The sequence below is a fragment of the Balaenoptera ricei genome, chromosome 20 (assembly GCF_028023285.1).
Source record: "Balaenoptera ricei isolate mBalRic1 chromosome 20, mBalRic1.hap2, whole genome shotgun sequence".
Classification (NCBI taxonomy): Eukaryota; Metazoa; Chordata; class Mammalia; order Artiodactyla; family Balaenopteridae; genus Balaenoptera; species Balaenoptera ricei.
The window spans coordinates 46,728,348-46,746,269 of record NC_082658.1 but is presented as its reverse complement, the minus strand read 5'-3'; the positions used below and the strand labels follow the sequence as shown (position 1 = coordinate 46,746,269).

Genomic DNA, 17,922 nt, shown 5'->3' with positions numbered 1-17,922 from the left:
AGAAGTCATTTCTTGGTATTCATGTATAGCAGGAGTATTATACATGGCAACTCTTGACATTGATTGGTAGTGCTTTGTCTTCTTCTTATTTTCTTTCTTTTTTTTTTTTTTTTAAGAATTTTGGTAGGAACTTTATCAATTTATTTATTTATTTATTTTTGCTGTGTTGGGTCTTCGTTTCTGTGCGAGGGCTTTCTCTAGTTGTGGCGAGCGGGGACCACTCTTCATCGCGGTGCGCGGGCCTCTCACTATTGCGGCCTCTGTTGTTGCGAACAGGCTCCAGACGTGCAGGCTCAGTAGTTGTGGCTCACGGGCCCAGTTGCTGCGCGGCATGTGGGATCTTCCCAGACCAGGGCTCGAACCCATGTCCCCTGCATTGGCAGGCAGATTCTCAACCACTGCACCACCAGGGAAGCCCTGCTTCTTATTTTCTATTCTTTTTGGCTGCTGTCGCTCACATGATCAGATGCCAACCAGTCACTGTTTTGCATGGCAGTGGGCTTCTGTGGCTGTATGTATGACCATTGTAACTACCTCAGAAAAGTCCTTGGTTTCTTTGACTTTTCTGTGTATAGTTACCATTATAGTCATATCTTGTCATTTTACATGAAAATGTGGCATGTTGTCACCTATTGGTTTTAATAGTAAATTAGCCACTTCACACTTAAAAGATAATTTAAACAGCTTTCTTCCTGGCATACATCTCTTTTTCCAAGTTCCCTCAGTCAGTAAAATATTTTGGTTTTATACAGTTCTAGTTCATTCTGATCCAGTTATCAGCCATTGTTTCTGAGGATTGTTTATCTTTGATGTTCAAATACAGAAGTTTGCTACACCATATATTTTGGGATTATTTACCCCCAAAAATTATAGCCAAAAGAGCATGGCAGTCATGTTTTAGTAAATAAAATGCAAAGTTATCTTTAGTTTTTGTAATGCCAAGTACTTAATTTTTTAAAAAAATGAAAATTTCAATCCAAGTATAAATTAATTGGAGATAAACATAAATAATAGCTACTTAAATGTTATTAACTTGACATTCATTTTTAAAAAGTTTTAGAAAATGACTTAAACTGTTTAAAAATTATTTATTGACCTATTTATTCATTCCAAATATCCTCTGGGAAGTTAGAACTTTAACTTTTTTATTTTATTTTATTTTATTTTATTTTATTTATTGATTGATTGATTGGCTGTGTTGGGTCTTCGTTGCTGCGCACGGGCTTTCTCTAGTTGTGGAGAGCGGGGACTACTCTTTGTTGCGGTGCGCGGGCTTCTCATTGCGGTGGCTTCTCTTGTTGTGGAGTATGGGCTCTAGGTGCGCGGGCTTCAGTAGTTGTGGCAGGTGGGCTCAGTAGTTGTGGCTTGTGGGCTCAGTAGTTGTGGCTTGCAGGCTCTAGAGTGCAGACTCAGAGTAGTTGTGGTGCATGGGCTTAGTTGCTCTGTGGCATGTGGGATCTTCCCGTACCAGGGCTCGAACCCGTGTCCCCTGCATTGGCAGGTGGATTCTTAACCACTGCGCCACCAGGGAAGTCCCAGAGCTTTGACTTTTGTTTTAAGTTTTCTGCCTCTTTCAGTAGAAAATTAATGGCCACCAGTAACAGGAATTGGTGGAAAGTTGATATTCATTTCCAATTTGACTTCAGTATCTAGTTTACCCGCTGTCTGTAAGAAAAATGAAAGAAAATGAAGCTAAATTATTTTTTTGAACAAAAACAAAACTTTATTGGTAGTCTGAAAATGTTCCCTGCATTTAGAAGTTATTTTACTTCTTAGCCCTAGTTATTAGCTGATTCTAGGAGCTACATACTATACACACTATTTATGATAAGTATTTCATAAAAGCCATAACTAGACTTACTTTGGTCCCAGGACACCTGTGATAAGAATTTAGTTTTTATTTCTAATTATTCTCTGAAAGTATCAGTATATATATAGTTTTCAAAAATCTTTCTTAAGCTGTTTATATCCGTGTATTTATATGTATACATGTGTGTGAAATTTTTTTTAAGGCATTTTTTGTTTTAATAAATCTATTTATTTATGGCTGCATTGGGTCTTCATTGCTGCGCACAGGCTTTCTCTAGTTGTGGCGAGTGGGAGCTACTCTTCGTTGTGGTGTGCGGGCTTCTCTTTGCGGTGGCTTCTCCTGTTGTGGAGCACGGGCTCTAGGCGTGTGGGCTCAGTAGTTGTGGCTCGTGGGCTTAGTTGCTCCGCGGCATGTGAGATCTTCCTGGACCAGGGATTGAACCCGTGTCCCCTGCATTGACAGGCGGATTCTTTTTTTTTAAAATTTATTTATTTATTTATTTATTTTTGGCTATGTTGGGTCTTCGTTGCTGTGCGCAGCCTTTCTCTAGTTGCGGTGAGCGGGGGCTACTCTTCGTTGCAGTGGGTGTGCTTCTCATTGCAGTGGCTTCTCTTGTTGCACAGCCTGGGCTCTAGGCGCACAGGCTTCAGTAGTTGTGGCATGTGGGCTCAGTAGTTGTGGTTTGCGGGCTCTAGAACTCAGGCTCAGTAGTTGTGGTGCATGGGCTTAGTTGCTCCACAGCATGTGGGATCTTCCCGGGCCAGGGCTCGAACCTATGTCCCCTGCATTGGCAGGCAGATTCTTAACCACTGTGCCACCAGGGAAGCCCAGCAGGTGGATTCTTAACCACTGTGCCACCAGGGAAGTCTGTGAAATTTTATATGTATGTGTATTTGTACATAATGGCCACGGGACAGCTTCCTGGCTGATACTCTTTTTTTTTTTTTTTTAACTTTTTATTTTATATGGGAGTATAGCTGATTGACAATGTTGTGATAGTTTCAGGTGTACAACAAAGCAACTCAGCCATACATATACATGTATCCATTCTCCCCCAAACTCCCCTCCCATCCAAGCTCTGGCTGATACTCTTATCAGGGAAAATAATTATCAAATCTACTATGAAATAATTTTTTAGGATAAGAAAATGCTTCAATTTGGATGATCCTTAAGGTGAATCTTACCCCTCTTAAGCCTGGTGAGTGAACAGTCTGACAACAAATATAGGAAGTATGGAATTTGCACTAGCTGCCAAACACATTGTTAATGCCAGGGAAGCATGATGAGCTAAACAGACACAGAGATGCCAGTCTTGTAGGTTTTGCTTGAAAACTTCTAATGAAGAGCCAACTACAGTGCCCATAAAGTCTGGAAACAGTCAAATATACATAATGAATGGTTTAGAGATACTTTACATCAGGGTTTCCCAACTTTGGCACTACTGACATTTTGGCATGGTTAATTCTTTGTTGTAGGGGACTGTCCTGTGCATTGTGGGATGTTTAACAGCATCTTTAGCATCTACCGACTAGACACCAGTAGCATCTCTTACCCCCCAGCCAGTCATGAAAAACAAAAATGTCTATAGACATTTTTCAGATATTCCCTGGGGAACAAAATTGCCCCCAGTTGAGAACCACTGTATGACATGATATGTTCAGTGGGTTGTCCTTATTTGCATTGCCTCAGATAATTTGTGGCTCTGATAAACCTTAGCTTTCAGTTTGCTGCAGAAGTAATCAAGGAGTTCATTGTGTCAAGTTAAAATAATATGTGTTTCTAGGCTTTACAACTACTCTGTATTTTGGATATGGATAAATTTCTTTCTGTAAAGAGCCAAGTATTTAAAAATTTTTCTCCAACCAAGATCAACTCATGTCCCTATCACTCCCAGCTATCATGATCCTCTCTCTCTTTCTGGAGCTCTATAGAACCCTTCTGATTCTTCCATAAGACAGCACTGCAGGGGGGGTGGGATTAATTGGGAGGTTGGGATTGACATATATACACTATCGATACTATGTATAAAATAGATAACTAATGAGAACCTACTGTATAGCACAGGGAACTCTACTCAGTGCTCTGTGGTGACCTAAATGAGAAGGAACTCCAAAAAAGAGGGGATATATGTATATGTATAGCTGATTCACTTTGCTGTACAGTATAAACTAACACAGTATTATAAAGCAACTATACTCCAATTAAAAAAAAAAAAAGAAGTGGCACAGGAGATCAAATAAAGAAAACAAGATCCATACACACACACACGCACACAAAGACAGCACTGCAGATATTTGAATAAAGTTATACTGTACTGCTAAGGGTTCTTCAAAAGTGTGTGTAGGTATGCGCTTTGTTTCCTCTGTTTTTACAGCTAAGGAAACTGAGGCACAAGTACTATTAAATGAATGACATGTCATCACATGGTTAGTAAATAGTCAACATTCAGTCCAGTGTCTTTCCAGTTCTTCAGCTGTCTTCCCCTACCCTTGTTTTAGCTTGATAAAAGCAGGAGCCTTGTCTGGCTTGTCCAGCACCCAGTTCCTGGTCCCTAGAACAGTATCTGGCATGTCATAGGCATCTAGTACATATTTGTTGAATTTCTTACTTGACCTGCTTTCAAAACCCTCCTCCATCTGATATGCTTCTCTTCTGGAAAGAATCTTCATTGCTTTTTTTCAATGAAAATGATATATTAAGCTCTGAGTTTAGTGTTCTAGATGTGGTATAATAATTGATGAAAACTGTTAACCTGCTGTGTCTGCATATGATGTTTCTACTAATACAGTCAAAGATTGCATTATTTTAGATTAAGCTTTTAATCATTTAAACTCTTTAGCCTTTTTCATATGAACATTGAGCCATAGCTTCTCCATTTTGTACTTTTGTAGTATTTTTTAAAATTTGAGATATTTATCTCAGCACTAATCATTTATGTTTTAAAAATAAGATAGCCTGTTAATAATATGTGTAAATTCTGCATGAAAATTTTCCTTCTTAAAGGGGATCCTGGCTCAGCACATGCTTCTTACATGCCTATAATTCAGTCATGGCCTTAATTAACTTAACAGATGGTTTTGGCCCTTTGTAAACACCTGAGTACTCTGATTCATGAATTTTTTCCTGGGCGTGACTGCCTCTCCTCTTTGGCCAATGTGTATATACCAGGTTGGATTCCTACTATTATTTGCAATGTGGAAGATTAATTAATAAACTAATGGGTGGTTTATTTTTCTTACATTTCTAGCCAAGAAATATCTTTCTTCTTTAGCATGTTATTTCTTACTTAATGTAACCCACTAATGGTCACTAATTAAAAGGTATTTGAATTGAAAAATTTATTTAAATTTTTCAAGTCTTTTCCCCCAGTTTTATTGAGCTATAATTGACCCACAGCACTCTATGAGTTTTTCCCCGGTTTTATTGAGATATAATTGACCCACAGCACTATATCAGTTTAAGATGTACTGCATAATAACTTAAGTTTCATATACTGTGAAATGATTACCACAGTATGTTTAGTTAACATCCATCATTTCATATACATACGAAAAAAAAAGAAAAAAAGGTTTTTTCCTTGTGATGGAAACTCAGGAGCTACTTTCTTAACAACTTTCCATACAGCAGTGTTAACTATAGTCATCATGTTGTACATCCCCAGTACTTATTTACCTTATAACTGAAAGTTTGTACCTTTTGACCATTTTCATCCAGTTCTCCCAACCTCTACTCCCTGTGTCTGGTAACCAGAAATCTGAGCTCTTTTTCTATGAGTTTGTTTTCTGTTTTGTTTTGTTTTTAAGATACCACATATAAGTGAGATCATACAGTATTTGTCTTTCTCTGTCTGACTCATTTCACTTAGCATAATGCCCTCCAGGTCCACTCATGTTGTCCAAATGGCAGGATTTCCTTCTTTTTTATGGTTGAATAATAGTCCATTATGTGTGTGTGTGTGTGTGTGTGTACCACAGTTTCATGACACTTGTTTCCATGTCTTGGCTGTTATAAGTAATGCTGCAGTGAACATAGGGATGCAGATATATCTTTGACATAGTGTTTTCATTTTCTTTAGACAAATACCCAAAAGTAGAATTGCTGGATCTTATGGTAATTCTATTTTTAATTTTTTGAGGAACCACCGTACTGCTTTCCCTAGTGGCTGTACCAGTTAAATCCCACCAGTAGTGCACAAGGGTTCCCTTTTCTCCACATCTTCACCAGCATTTGTTATCTTTTGTCTTTTTGATGATAGTCATGTCACAGGTGTGAGGTGATAGCTCATTGTGGCTTTATTTTCATTTCCCTGATGGTTAGTGATTTGAGTACCTTTTCATGTGTCTGTTGGCTGTTTGTATGTCTTCTTTGGAAAAATGTTTATTTGTGTCCTTTGCCTCTTTTAAAATTGCATTATTTGGTTTTTGCTGTTGAGATACATGAATTCTTTACGTATCTTGGATATTAACCACTTATCAATTTATGATTTGCAAATTTTTTTCCATTCCCTAGGTTGTCTTTTCATTTTGTTAATCATTTCTTCTCCTGTGCAGAAGCTCTTTAGTTTGAAAAACAACACCCCACTTGTTATTTTGTTGTTTGTGCTTTAGGTGTCATATACAAAAAAATCATTGCCAAGACTCATGTCAAGGAGGTTTTTTTTTTCTGTTTTCTTCTGGAAGTTTTATGGTTTCCAGTCTTACATTTAAGTCTTTAGTCTATTTCAAGTTAATAATTGTGAGTGGTGTAGAATTTTTCAAGTTTTACATTTTGTATTAGGCAGCCATGCTGGAACAAAATTTGTATGCTGCTATCTGAGATTGATATGATATAATCAAACTATTATTTACTTTTTGGAAATGGTTAATAAATAGATAATTTTTATATCTGCTAATTGTTCTCTGCTCCGTTTTCCTGTGCAATGGCTACATCATGGAAGAACAGTTACACTTAGTGACACTTTAATAAATAAATTTGTTTAATGATGAAAGTTTTACCTTGATCTACGGTGTTACTTCGACTTAGAATGAAAAGAAGTTTAATGGGAGCAAACAGTAAAAACAGAATTTATTAAATGTATTTGGTAAGATGTTTGTTGTGCGATTATAAATATAAAAGCAACTTGTATTTTTAAGTTTTGCTATTTATTTTCTGTAGTGACATTCCTGTAGTACATTAGATAGTTTTTCTTCCACACTGAGGACAAAAACCTTCAGTGTTCTTGGGCATAATAACAAATGCATTTCTCACACGTAAACATTGACAGTAATTGCTGTATGTTATAGATATGCATCTCTACTTTTTACCTTTGAAGTTCAGCCTTTTACAAGGACTTTTTAAAAAAATTTTATTTATTTATTTTTTATTTATTTATGGCTTGTGTTGGGTCTTCGTTTCTGTGCGAGGGCTTTCTCTAGTTGCGGCAAGTGGGGGCCACTCTTCATAGCGGTGCGCGGGCCTCTCACTATCGTGGCCTCTCTTGTTGTGGAGCACAGGCTCCAGACGCGCAGGCTCAGTAATTGTGGCTCACGGGCCTAGCTACTCCACGGCACATGGGATCCTCCCAGACCAGGGCTCGAACCCGTGTCCCCCGCACTGGCAGGCAGACTCCCAACCACTGTGCCACCAGGGAAGCCCAACAAGGACATTTTTATTATGAGTCCATAGATGCTGGATATTCTCCTATCTGTGTATTTGCATATAAAAACATACATGTCAAAAGCATACATTTTTGTTTCCTTTTAAAGGAAAAGGGGAAATGTTTTGTAAGAATAGATAGAAAGGTGGTATTGGATCCAGAGTATAATTGTTGGATTTCCGGTTGAATAACATCCATAATTATGGTATTAACACAGCATCTACCATAGTATCTCTGTAATTGAAACACATTTTCCATGATTTAATTTTTCTCAAAGAATTCTTTCTCTGTTTTATCGGTGTTCTTCAGGCAAAATACATGCATTCTGTAACTTGAGAGAGATGGAATACAATTAAATAGGAAAAAGAAAATCTTACAGTTAAACTGTTAAATACAGAGATTGCCTGTATAGCATATTTCATCAATTCTAAGAAGTACCTATTTAACATTTCTGAAATTGGGGTTCATCTTATTTGTATGATGTCTTACAGTTGACAGTGAGTTTTCATTCCTTGTGGTACATAAAATGATGATGCATCTTACAGTTGATAACGTCATTGATTCTATGAAATATTTGTGTATACCTGTATGAGATGTTTTGTTAAATGAGTTGCTCACTGTATATATCTGTGAGAGCTATAGAATAAATATTTTATCTCTAATATTTTCACATTTGGAAAATTGTTTTTAGCATAGGAGTCAACCTTATATTAAAACTTTTAGTATCTTAGCAGATTTTCACTTAAACTTTATTATATAAGAATAATATAAATGTTGCAAAAATAATTTTTATTTGCTTTTCAAGCTTACTTATATTAATCTTATACTTTCTATTGAATGTTTCTACTAATACTACACATTTGGTGGTGTAAAATATGTCCCTTTATTTTTCGAAGCTTTTTAAAAATAGATTTACTTGAAAAAGTTGAATAGCTATTATCCTGATTCTGATGTCTGATTCTTACAAGGTGAATGTCATGTTTTTATTTTTAGAGTCTTACATTTAAAGAAAAAGTAACAAGCCTTAAATTTAAAGAAAAACCTACAGACCTGGAGACAAGAAGCTATAAGTATCTTCTCTTGTCCATGGTGAAACTAATTCATGCAGATCCAAAGCTCTTGCTTTGTGTAAGTATTTTTTATAAAATGCCTTGAAATTATCATACTAACTTAGTTTGGTTTAGCTGAAAAGCCAAAACCTTGAAGGTGATTGTTAGCTCAAGAATACCTACTGACCTTCCTGATCATACATGAAACCTAAGAGATCCCTAAGAAAACGAACTTACAGAGAATACTAATATAATTAGATCAGATTTCTTAACCTTTTGTCTTAATTTTTCTTATCATTAAACTAACATACTTTGGTGAGATCTTCTGTCCATACCCGGCTACCAGATTATATATTATTCAGGGCATAATCCTGGGATGGGGTTTAGATGTAATGAAGCAACCATAAATTGAGTGCTTCCTATATCTACACAGTTGGTTTTTTAAGTCTCCAATTGCTATTGCCAAAAAATTGAGTTTTTCCATCCCCCTTTCTTCCTGTCATCAGCCTTTTAATATCACTGGCTTTGCCTGTGAATACTGTATTGGGAGGAAAAGGAGTTAAAAATGGGTATGGTTAGCACTCAGTTATTGTGGTAACTCTGCTCTTAACAGCCTCAGATGGTATTAGATTCCTGAAAGCATCACTGTATAGTACACAAGATAATTAGGAACTAACAAGTGAAAATGAGTGACAGTTATATGAAAGGATGAAAAATATGGGTTTTGGAGACATATTAGCTATGTGATTTGGGTGACTTAACCTCTCTGTCTAGTTTTCTTATCTGAAATATTGTGATGATAATAATAGTTCCTACCTTAGCTTGTTAAGCAGACTGAGATAGTACATGTCATGCTTTTAGGAACAATGCAAAATAAATGCATAATGAGCACTAAATAAATGTTACGTATTATTACTATTAATAAAATACAGTTAACATTAACACTAATATTATTAATGCCCCAAACATAACAGAAATATATCATGAAGCTCATAGGATAACATATTTAACTCCTGTGGAATTTCTTCAGTCCTTGGAGCGCAACATCCAGAAAAATTTCCTATTGGTTTGTTCAGCAACAGGCTTTTTAAGTGCTAAGGGTACTTTTAATTTTGATGGTATATTTTTCAAATTACTATACTATAGGAGTTCATAACTTGATGTCCATAGTTTCAAGAGTTCTTTGAGTCCTTTGAATTAAAAAAAGTATTTATGTAAATATTTTTTCTGGAGAGAAAAGAGATGAGAGAGAGAATTCCCAAAAGTATTAGTGACCCCCCCCCCCCCCCCAAAAAAAGGCCTATGTTGTTTTGAGCTCTTTGAAAAGCCCATCCAAATTTGGGAGTCTAATAGAATAAATTGTTAGAACTTTGGTGTGGAAAAAGTCCTAAAATCTATCATTAAGACTTTATAAACGGAATGAAATAACTTTTTCCCCTCATTTCTTTGTTATGTAGCCCAGGTTACTTGTGGTGTTGTTTCATCATGCATGTCATATATTAGCACCACTCTGTTTGCATAGCTATAATTCAGAATCAGAGAATACATCAAAGTCACCAGTGCCTTTTGTGTTAAATATTTTATTGTCAAGGAACAAGAATTTAAGCAAAAAGTGCTGTTTTCCACGTTTAAAATTTAGCAAGCAGAAAAGGAGCATTTAAAATAGAAATTATTTTCTTTGCTGCCATCTAGTGGTTAAACAACTTTTCTCAGAGTAATCAAAGGTAAGTTAAAATTGTGAAAGATTCATTGTAAATATTTGATTATTTTATATTTTACCTATAAAAATCTAAATCTTAGTAAATAGGATAAATATAGGAATAACTATTAAGTGATTTCAGTCATGGTTTTTTAAAGTAATGTGATTTTATTGTCTTCTATCTCTACCTCTCTATCCTAATTCATACTACTCTCAATTTTTCAAGCCTCCTAATTGCTCAGCTTGCATCATCTGTTGCTTTTAATCATTTCTCTGCACTGAAGTTACAGTGATATCTTCAAAAAACAAATCTTATGCTTCCTGCCCAGCTTAAAACCTTTTAGTTGAGGTTGCTTTGGGAATAAAGCAAACTCCAAATAGACCTACATGGTTTTGCAGCGTTTGACTCCCACCTACCATCTCTGCAACATCTAGCATTATATTTGTCTTCTTTACTCTAGTCATGACGGCCTTTCACTCCCTCTTACTACATTCCTTCATGCTTATCCATGCACTTGCAGTTCCTCTGCCTACAGAATGCTTCCCTATCCTCTTGACATAGTAATTCCTAATTCTGAGCTGTTATCACTGCCCTAAGGAAGCATCCCTGCCTATACCACATTTCCCTGTTACAGGTGCTCATAGCAGCATGTAACGTCATGGTTCTTTCTCATTTGCAATTTAAACTTGTTGATCTAATTATTTTATTGATGTTTGTCTTTCCCACCAGACTACATGTTCCAAGAGGGTAGGAAACATGTCTTTTTTACTTGTTGTGTCTTTGGTGTTCAGTAAATGTTATTGGGTTATTAATGAATGAATACAAATGTCAGAAAAATAGGCAAACAGTTTTTGAATTATAGATACACTGGGGTAAGGGCTTACCTTAATTGTTGTAATGGGAAAGAGTGTGTAGTTAACAAAATAAAATACGGGCACTAATTGTATTGGCCTCACTTAAATGAACCATATATGCTTGAAGTGTAAATAGATTCTTCCAAGTTACAGGAAGCATTTTAGTCTCTTTAAGTAGGTAGACACTCACATTTATATACCGCTTTGTTTTGTATACAATGTCTTTCCACAATGAAAAAGCCTGAAGTATGGGTATCTGGAGGTGTGGATTCTAGCCCTGTGTGGATTTGGGTAGGTCCTTGTACTGGAAAAGAGGGCTACACAGGATAATCGTGTAGTCCTCATCAAGCATGCACATTCTTTGCCTTTCATCACAACAATTTTAAGATCCCAAACCAGAAGTTCCAAATCAGAGGTATATTATTTAGCCAATGTAGTGTTGCTGAAAAAAAATTATTTACTTCCATTATTGATGTAATTTCTTAACTAAAAAGCTAATACCTAGTTTTTGTTTTCTTTTAATTAGGATTTTCTCTGGATATTATTCACATTAATGAACAAGTATAGATGTAGATTAAGAGAATTCTTAACAAAAGCAGTTTTGATTTTTTTTTTTAATCCCACAATTATTATTATTTTTGAGGTAAAATTCACATACCATGAAGTTTTTACCTGTTTAAAGTGTACAATTCACTGGTTTTGGTATATTTACAAGGTTGTGTAGCCATCACCACTATCTAGGTCTAGAACATCTAGAACATTTTCATCACCTCAAAAATAAACCTAGAACCCATTAGCAGTCAGCCTCCATTCCCTCCACCCTTCAACCTGTGTCCAGCGATTTTTTTTTTTTTTAAATTGAAATTTGCTTTTTTCTTTGCAGAATCCAAGAAAACAGGGGCCTGAAACTCAAGGCAGTACTGCAGAATTAATTACAGGGCTCGTCCAACTGGTTCCTCAGTCACACATGCCAGAGATTGCTCAGGAAGCAATGGAGGTAAGGGGAAAATGAACTCTAGGCTCTTGAAGGTAAAGTTGTAACTACGTACATTCCTTTTTTTAATCTATTCCTTTTAAATTTTTTCTTTAATTTTTATTTTATTTAAAAAAATTTTTTATCCAATTTTTAAAGGTTACTTTCCATTTACAGTTACTACAAAATATTACCTATATTCCCCATGTTGTGCAATACATTCTTGAGCCTATCTTACACCCAATAGTTTGTACCTTCCACTCCCCAGCCCCTGTATTGCCTGCCCCCCAAACTCCCTCCCATTGGTAACCACTAGTTTGGGCTCTGTATCTGTGAGTCTGCTTCTTTTTTGTTATATTGACTAGTTTGTTGGATTTTTTAGATTCCACATATAAGTGATATCATAAAGTATTTGTCTTTCTCTGTCTGACTTATTTCACTTAGCATAATGCCTGCTAAGTCCATCCATGTTGCTGCAAATGGCAAAATTTCTTTCCTTTTTATGGCTGAGTAGTATTCTGTTGTATGTATATGTATTCATTACCACATCTTCTTTATCTATTCATCTGTTGGATGAATGGACACTTAGGTTGTTTCCATATCTTGGCAGTTGTAAGTTATGCTACTATAAACATTGGGGTGTATGTATCTTTTCTAATTAGTATTTTTTTTCTTTCCGATATGTACCCAGGAGTGGAATTGCTGGTCATATGGTAGTTCTATTTTTAATTTTTTGAGAAAAAAACTGTTTTCCACAGTGGCTGCACGAGTTTACATCCCCACCAACAATGTACAAGGGATCCCTTTTCTCCATATCCTCATCAACATTTGTTATTTGTGTTCTTTTGGTTCATTCTGACAGATGTGAGGTGATATCTCATTGTGGTTTTGATTTGCATTTCCCTGATGATTACTGATATTGAGTATCTTTTCATATGCCTGTTGGCCATCTGTATGTTTCTTTGGAAAAATGTGTATTCAGTTCTTTTGCCCATTTTTAAAATCGGGTTGTTTGTTTTTTTGATGTTGAGTTGTATGAGCTGTTTATATATGTTGAATATTAATCTCTTATCAGTCATATAGTTTGCAAATATTTTCTCCCATTCAGTAGGCTGTTTTTGCATTTTGTCAATGGTTTCCTTTGTTGTGCAAAAGCTTTTAAGTTTAATTAGGTCCCATTTGTTTATTTTTGCTTTTATTTCCTTTGCTTTAGGAGACAGATCTAAAAAAATACTGCTACCATTTATATCAAAGAGTGTTCTGCTTATGTTTTCCTCTAGAAGATTTATGGTTTCTGGCCTTATATATTTAAGTCTTTAATCCATTTTGAGTTTATTGTTGTATATGGTGTTAGAGAATGTTCTAATTTCATTCTTTGACATGTAGCTGTCCAGTTTCCCCAGCACCACTTATTTTCTTCCATTGTTTTTTTTTTAAATTAATTAATTAACTTATTTTTGGCTGCATTGGGTCTTCGTTGCTGCGCACGAGCTTTTCTCTAGTTGCGGCGAGCTGGGGCTACTCTTCATTGCGGTGCCCGGGCTTCTCACTGTGGTGGCTTTTCTTGTTGCGGAGCACGGGCTCTAGCCACACAGGCTTCGGTAGTTGTGGCACATGGGCTCAGTAGTTGTGGCTCACGGGCTCTAGAGCGCAGGCTCAGTAGTTGTGGTGCACGGGCTTAGTTGCTCCGCGGCATGTAGGATCTTCCCGGACCAGGGCTCGAACCCATGTCCCCTGCATTGGCAGGTGGATTCTTAACCACTGCGCCACCAGGGAAGGCCAGTATGGTCATTTTAACAGTATTGATTCTTCCAATCCAAGAACACGGTGTATCTTTCCATCTGTGTGTTGTCTTCAGTTTCTTTGATCAGTGTCTTATAGTTTTCAGAGTATAGGTCTTTTGCCTCCTTAAGTAGGTTTATTCCAGGGTATTTTATTTTATTTTATTTTTTTGATGCGATGGTAAATGGGAATTGTTTCCTTAATTTCTCATTCTGGTAGTTCGTATTTAGTGTATAGACATGCAACAGATTTCTGTATATTAATTTTGCATCCTGCAACTTTACTGAATTCATTGATGAGCTCTAATAGTTTTTTGGTAGTGTCTTTAGGATTTTCTATGTATAGCGTCACGTCATCTGCAAACAGTGACAGTTTTACTTCTTCCTTTGCAATTTGGATTTCTTTTAGTTCTTTTTCTTCTCTGATTGCCGTGGCTAGGATTTGCAAAACTATGTCATATAAAAGTGGCAAGAGTGGACATCCTTGTCTTGTTCCTGATCTTACAAGGAAATGCTTTCAGCTTTTCACCATCGAGTATGATGTTAGCTGTGGGTTTGTTGCATATGGCCTTTATTATGTCGAGGTATGTTCCTTCTGTGCCCACTTTCCGGAGAGTTATTATAATAAATGGATGTTGAATTTTATCAAAAGCCTTTTCTGCATCTATTGAGATGATCATATGATTTTTATTCTTCAGTTTTGTTAATGTGGTGTATTACATTGATTGATTTGTGGATATAAAAAAAAATCCTTGCATCCTTGGGATAAATCCCACTTGATCATGGTGTGTGATCTTTTTTTTTTTTTATTATTAATTATTTATTTATGGCTGTGTTGGGTCTTCATTTCTGTGCGAGGGCTTTCTCTAGTTGCAGCGAGCAGGGGCCACTCTTCATCGCGGTGCACGGGCCTCTCACTATCGTGGCCTCTCTTCTTGCGGAGCACAGGCTCCAGACATGTGGGCTCAGCAATTGTGGCTCACGGGCCTAGTCGCTCCGCAGCATGTGGGATCTTCCCAGACCAGGGCTCGAACCCATGTCCCCTGCATTGGCAGGCAGATTCTCAACCACTGCACCACCAGGGAAGCCCTGTGATCTTTTAATGTATTGTTGAATTCATTTTGCTAATATTTGGTTGAGAATTTTTACATCTATGTTCATCAATGATATTGGCCTGTAATTTTCTTTTTTGTCATAGCTTTGTCTCATTTTGGTATCAGGGTGTGATGGTGACCTCGTAGAATGAGTGAGGAAGCATTCCTTCCTGTGCAATGTTTTGCAATAGTTTGAGAAGGATAGGTGTTAACTCTTCACTAAATGGTAAAATTCACCTGTGAAGCCATCTGGTCCTGAACTTTTGTTTGTTGAGAATTTTTTTTATTTTGATTCAGTTTCATTACTGGTAATTGGTCTGTTCATATTTTCTATATCTTCTTGATTTAGTCTTGGAGACTACATTTCTAGGGATTTGTTTTTTTCTCAGGTGTCCATTTTATTGGCATATAATTGTTCATAGTAATCTCTTATGATCATTTGTATTTCTGTGGTATCAGTTGTAACTTTTCCTTTTTCATTTCTGATTTTATTCTTTTAGGCCCTCTCCCGTTTTTTCTTGATGAGGCTGGCTAAAGGTTTATCAATTTTGTTTATCTTTTCAAAGAACTGCTCTTAGTTTCATTGATCTTTTCTATTGCTTTTTTAGTCTCTGTTTCACTTACTTCTGCTCTGATCTTTATGATTTTTCTTCTACTAACTTTGGGTTTTGTTTGTTCTTCTTTTTCTCGTTCCTTTAGGTGTAAGTTTAACTTGCTTATTTCAGATTTTTCTTGTTTCCTGTGCTAGGCTTCCTCTTAGAACTGAGGTAATCTTCTCTCTTAGAACTGCTTTTGCTGCATCTCATAGATTTTCGTGGATCGTCGTGTTTTCATTTTCATTTGTCTGCAGGTATCTTTGTTTCCTCTTTGATTTCTTCAGTAACCCATTGGTTGTTTAGTAGCATATTGTTTAGCCTCCATATGTTTGTGTTTTTTGTAGTTTGTTTCTTGTAGTTGGTGTCTAGTCTCATAGTGTTGTGGTTGGAAAAGATGCTTGATATGATTTCAGTTTTCTTAAGTTTACTGAGACTTGTTTTGTGGCCTAACATGTGATCTATCCTGGAGAATGTTCCATGTACACTTGGAAAAGAGTGTGTATTCTGCCACTTTTGGATGGAATGTTTTCTACATATCTGTTAGTTGATATCGACTAATGTGTCGTTTAAGGCCAGTGTTTCGTTATTGGTTTTCCGTCTGGATGATCTGTCCGTTGATGTAAATGGTGTGTTAAAATCACCTACTATTATTATGTTCCTGTCAGTTTCTCCCTTTATGTCTGTTAATATTTGCTTTATGTATTTAGGTGGTCCTATGTTGGATGATAAAGAGAGACATCTCATTATTGCAGAGGGTTCTAATCCATCCAGAAGATAAAACTTTATATGAGTCTAATAACAAAGATTTAAAATATATAAAGCAAAAATATAAAATTTCTAAATATATAAAGACATGTAAAGTAAAAGGAGAGGTAGACAAATACAGTTATAGTGGGATACTTGAGCATACTTTTCTCAGTATCTGACAGAATAAGCAAGCAAACAAATAGGGTAGAAGATCTGAACAACATGGTTATCAGATTTGACCTATTTGACACTTACAGAGCACTGCATTCAATAAATGCATTTTCTTTTCAAGTACATGTGGAACATTTAGTATATCTTGAGCATAATGCAAGTCTCAACAAATTTTGAAGGATTGAAATTACCCAAAATTTTTTTTATGACTACATTGAAATTAAGCTAGATAGCAGATAACAAAAAGGTTTATGAAAGATCAAATGACTATACAGTTGACGCTTGAACAACATGGGTTTGAACTGTGCAGGTCCAGTTGTACGCAGATTTTTTCAAAAAATATGTTGGAAAACCTTTTGAGTATTTGCGACCATTTGAAAAAACTTGCCGATGAATTGCTAACCTAGAAATATCAAAAAAATTAAGAAAAAGGTATGTCATGACATAAAATATATATGGATACCAGTCTGTATTATCATTTTTTGGGTCATTTATTTATTTTACACTTTTTTACTTTTTTTAATTGAAATATAGTTGATTTACAATGTTGTGTTAATTTCTACTGTACAGCAAGGTGATTCAGTTATACATATATATACATTCTTTTTTTTAATGTTCTTTTCTGTTACGTTTTAATCACAGAATATTGAATGTAGCTCCCTGTGCTATACAGTAAGACCTTGTTTATCCATATATTATCATTTATAAATCTATTATAAAAAGTTGAAATTTATCAAAACTTACACACACACTTACAGACTGTACATGGCATCTTTCACAGTCAAAAGAAATATAAACAAATGTACAGATGCAGTATTAAATCATAACTGCATAAAATCAAGTAGTACATACTGTACTACTGTAATAATTTCATAACTGCATTTTGTTACTATTTTGGTGAGCTCAAGTGTCATGAGTATCCACTTAAAATGCTATGTGAGGCTCATAGTCTCTGCATGAGCAGTTTATCTCTCCAGTAAATTGTGTATCAGTAAAAAGCGATCTCTTGTGGTTCTCGTGTATTTTTCATCATTTTTAGTGCAGTAACATACTTTGAATAACACCATGTGACCCATATGAAGTGCCACTAGTGATGAACGCAGAAGTCATGACATTACAAGAAGTTGAATTGTTTGATATGTGCTGTAGATTGTAGACAGCTGCGGTTGTCTGCCATTTCAAGATAAATGAATCCAGCGTAAGGACTATTGGTTGGAGGGGGGAATGGAAATTCATGAAGCTGTTGCTGCAGATACTCCAGGTGGCATGAAACCTTGCACTTTTTGTGCAATATCTTTTTATCTTGTATTGAAAAGGCAGCTTTTATGTGGGTGCAGGATTGCTATAAGAAAGGTATACCTATTGACTTCAGTATGATTCGAGAAAAAGTGAAGTCTTTATCTGACAATTTGAAGCAAAAGGAAAGTGAAGGATCTAAAAGCTGGAGAATTTAATGCCAGCAAAGGATCATTTGATAATTTTAGAAAGAGGTTTGGCTTTAAAAATGTCAAG

At 35.9% G+C, this 17,922-nt stretch overlaps 1 protein-coding gene across 11 annotated transcripts in view; it reads left to right on the top strand.

The window, feature by feature from the left end:
• Nucleotides 1–17,922, top strand: part of NF1 (neurofibromin 1) — a 260,084-nt gene that overhangs the window by 94,182 nt on the left and 147,980 nt on the right. For all 11 annotated transcript variants that reach the window (XM_059908698.1, XM_059908697.1, XM_059908694.1 and 8 more), the window contains 2 exons: nt 8,439–8,573; nt 11,932–12,045. In XM_059908698.1, coding sequence (XP_059764681.1) covers nt 8,439–8,573; nt 11,932–12,045 — 249 coding nt within the window. The remainder of the gene's footprint in view (nt 1–8,438; nt 8,574–11,931; nt 12,046–17,922) is intronic.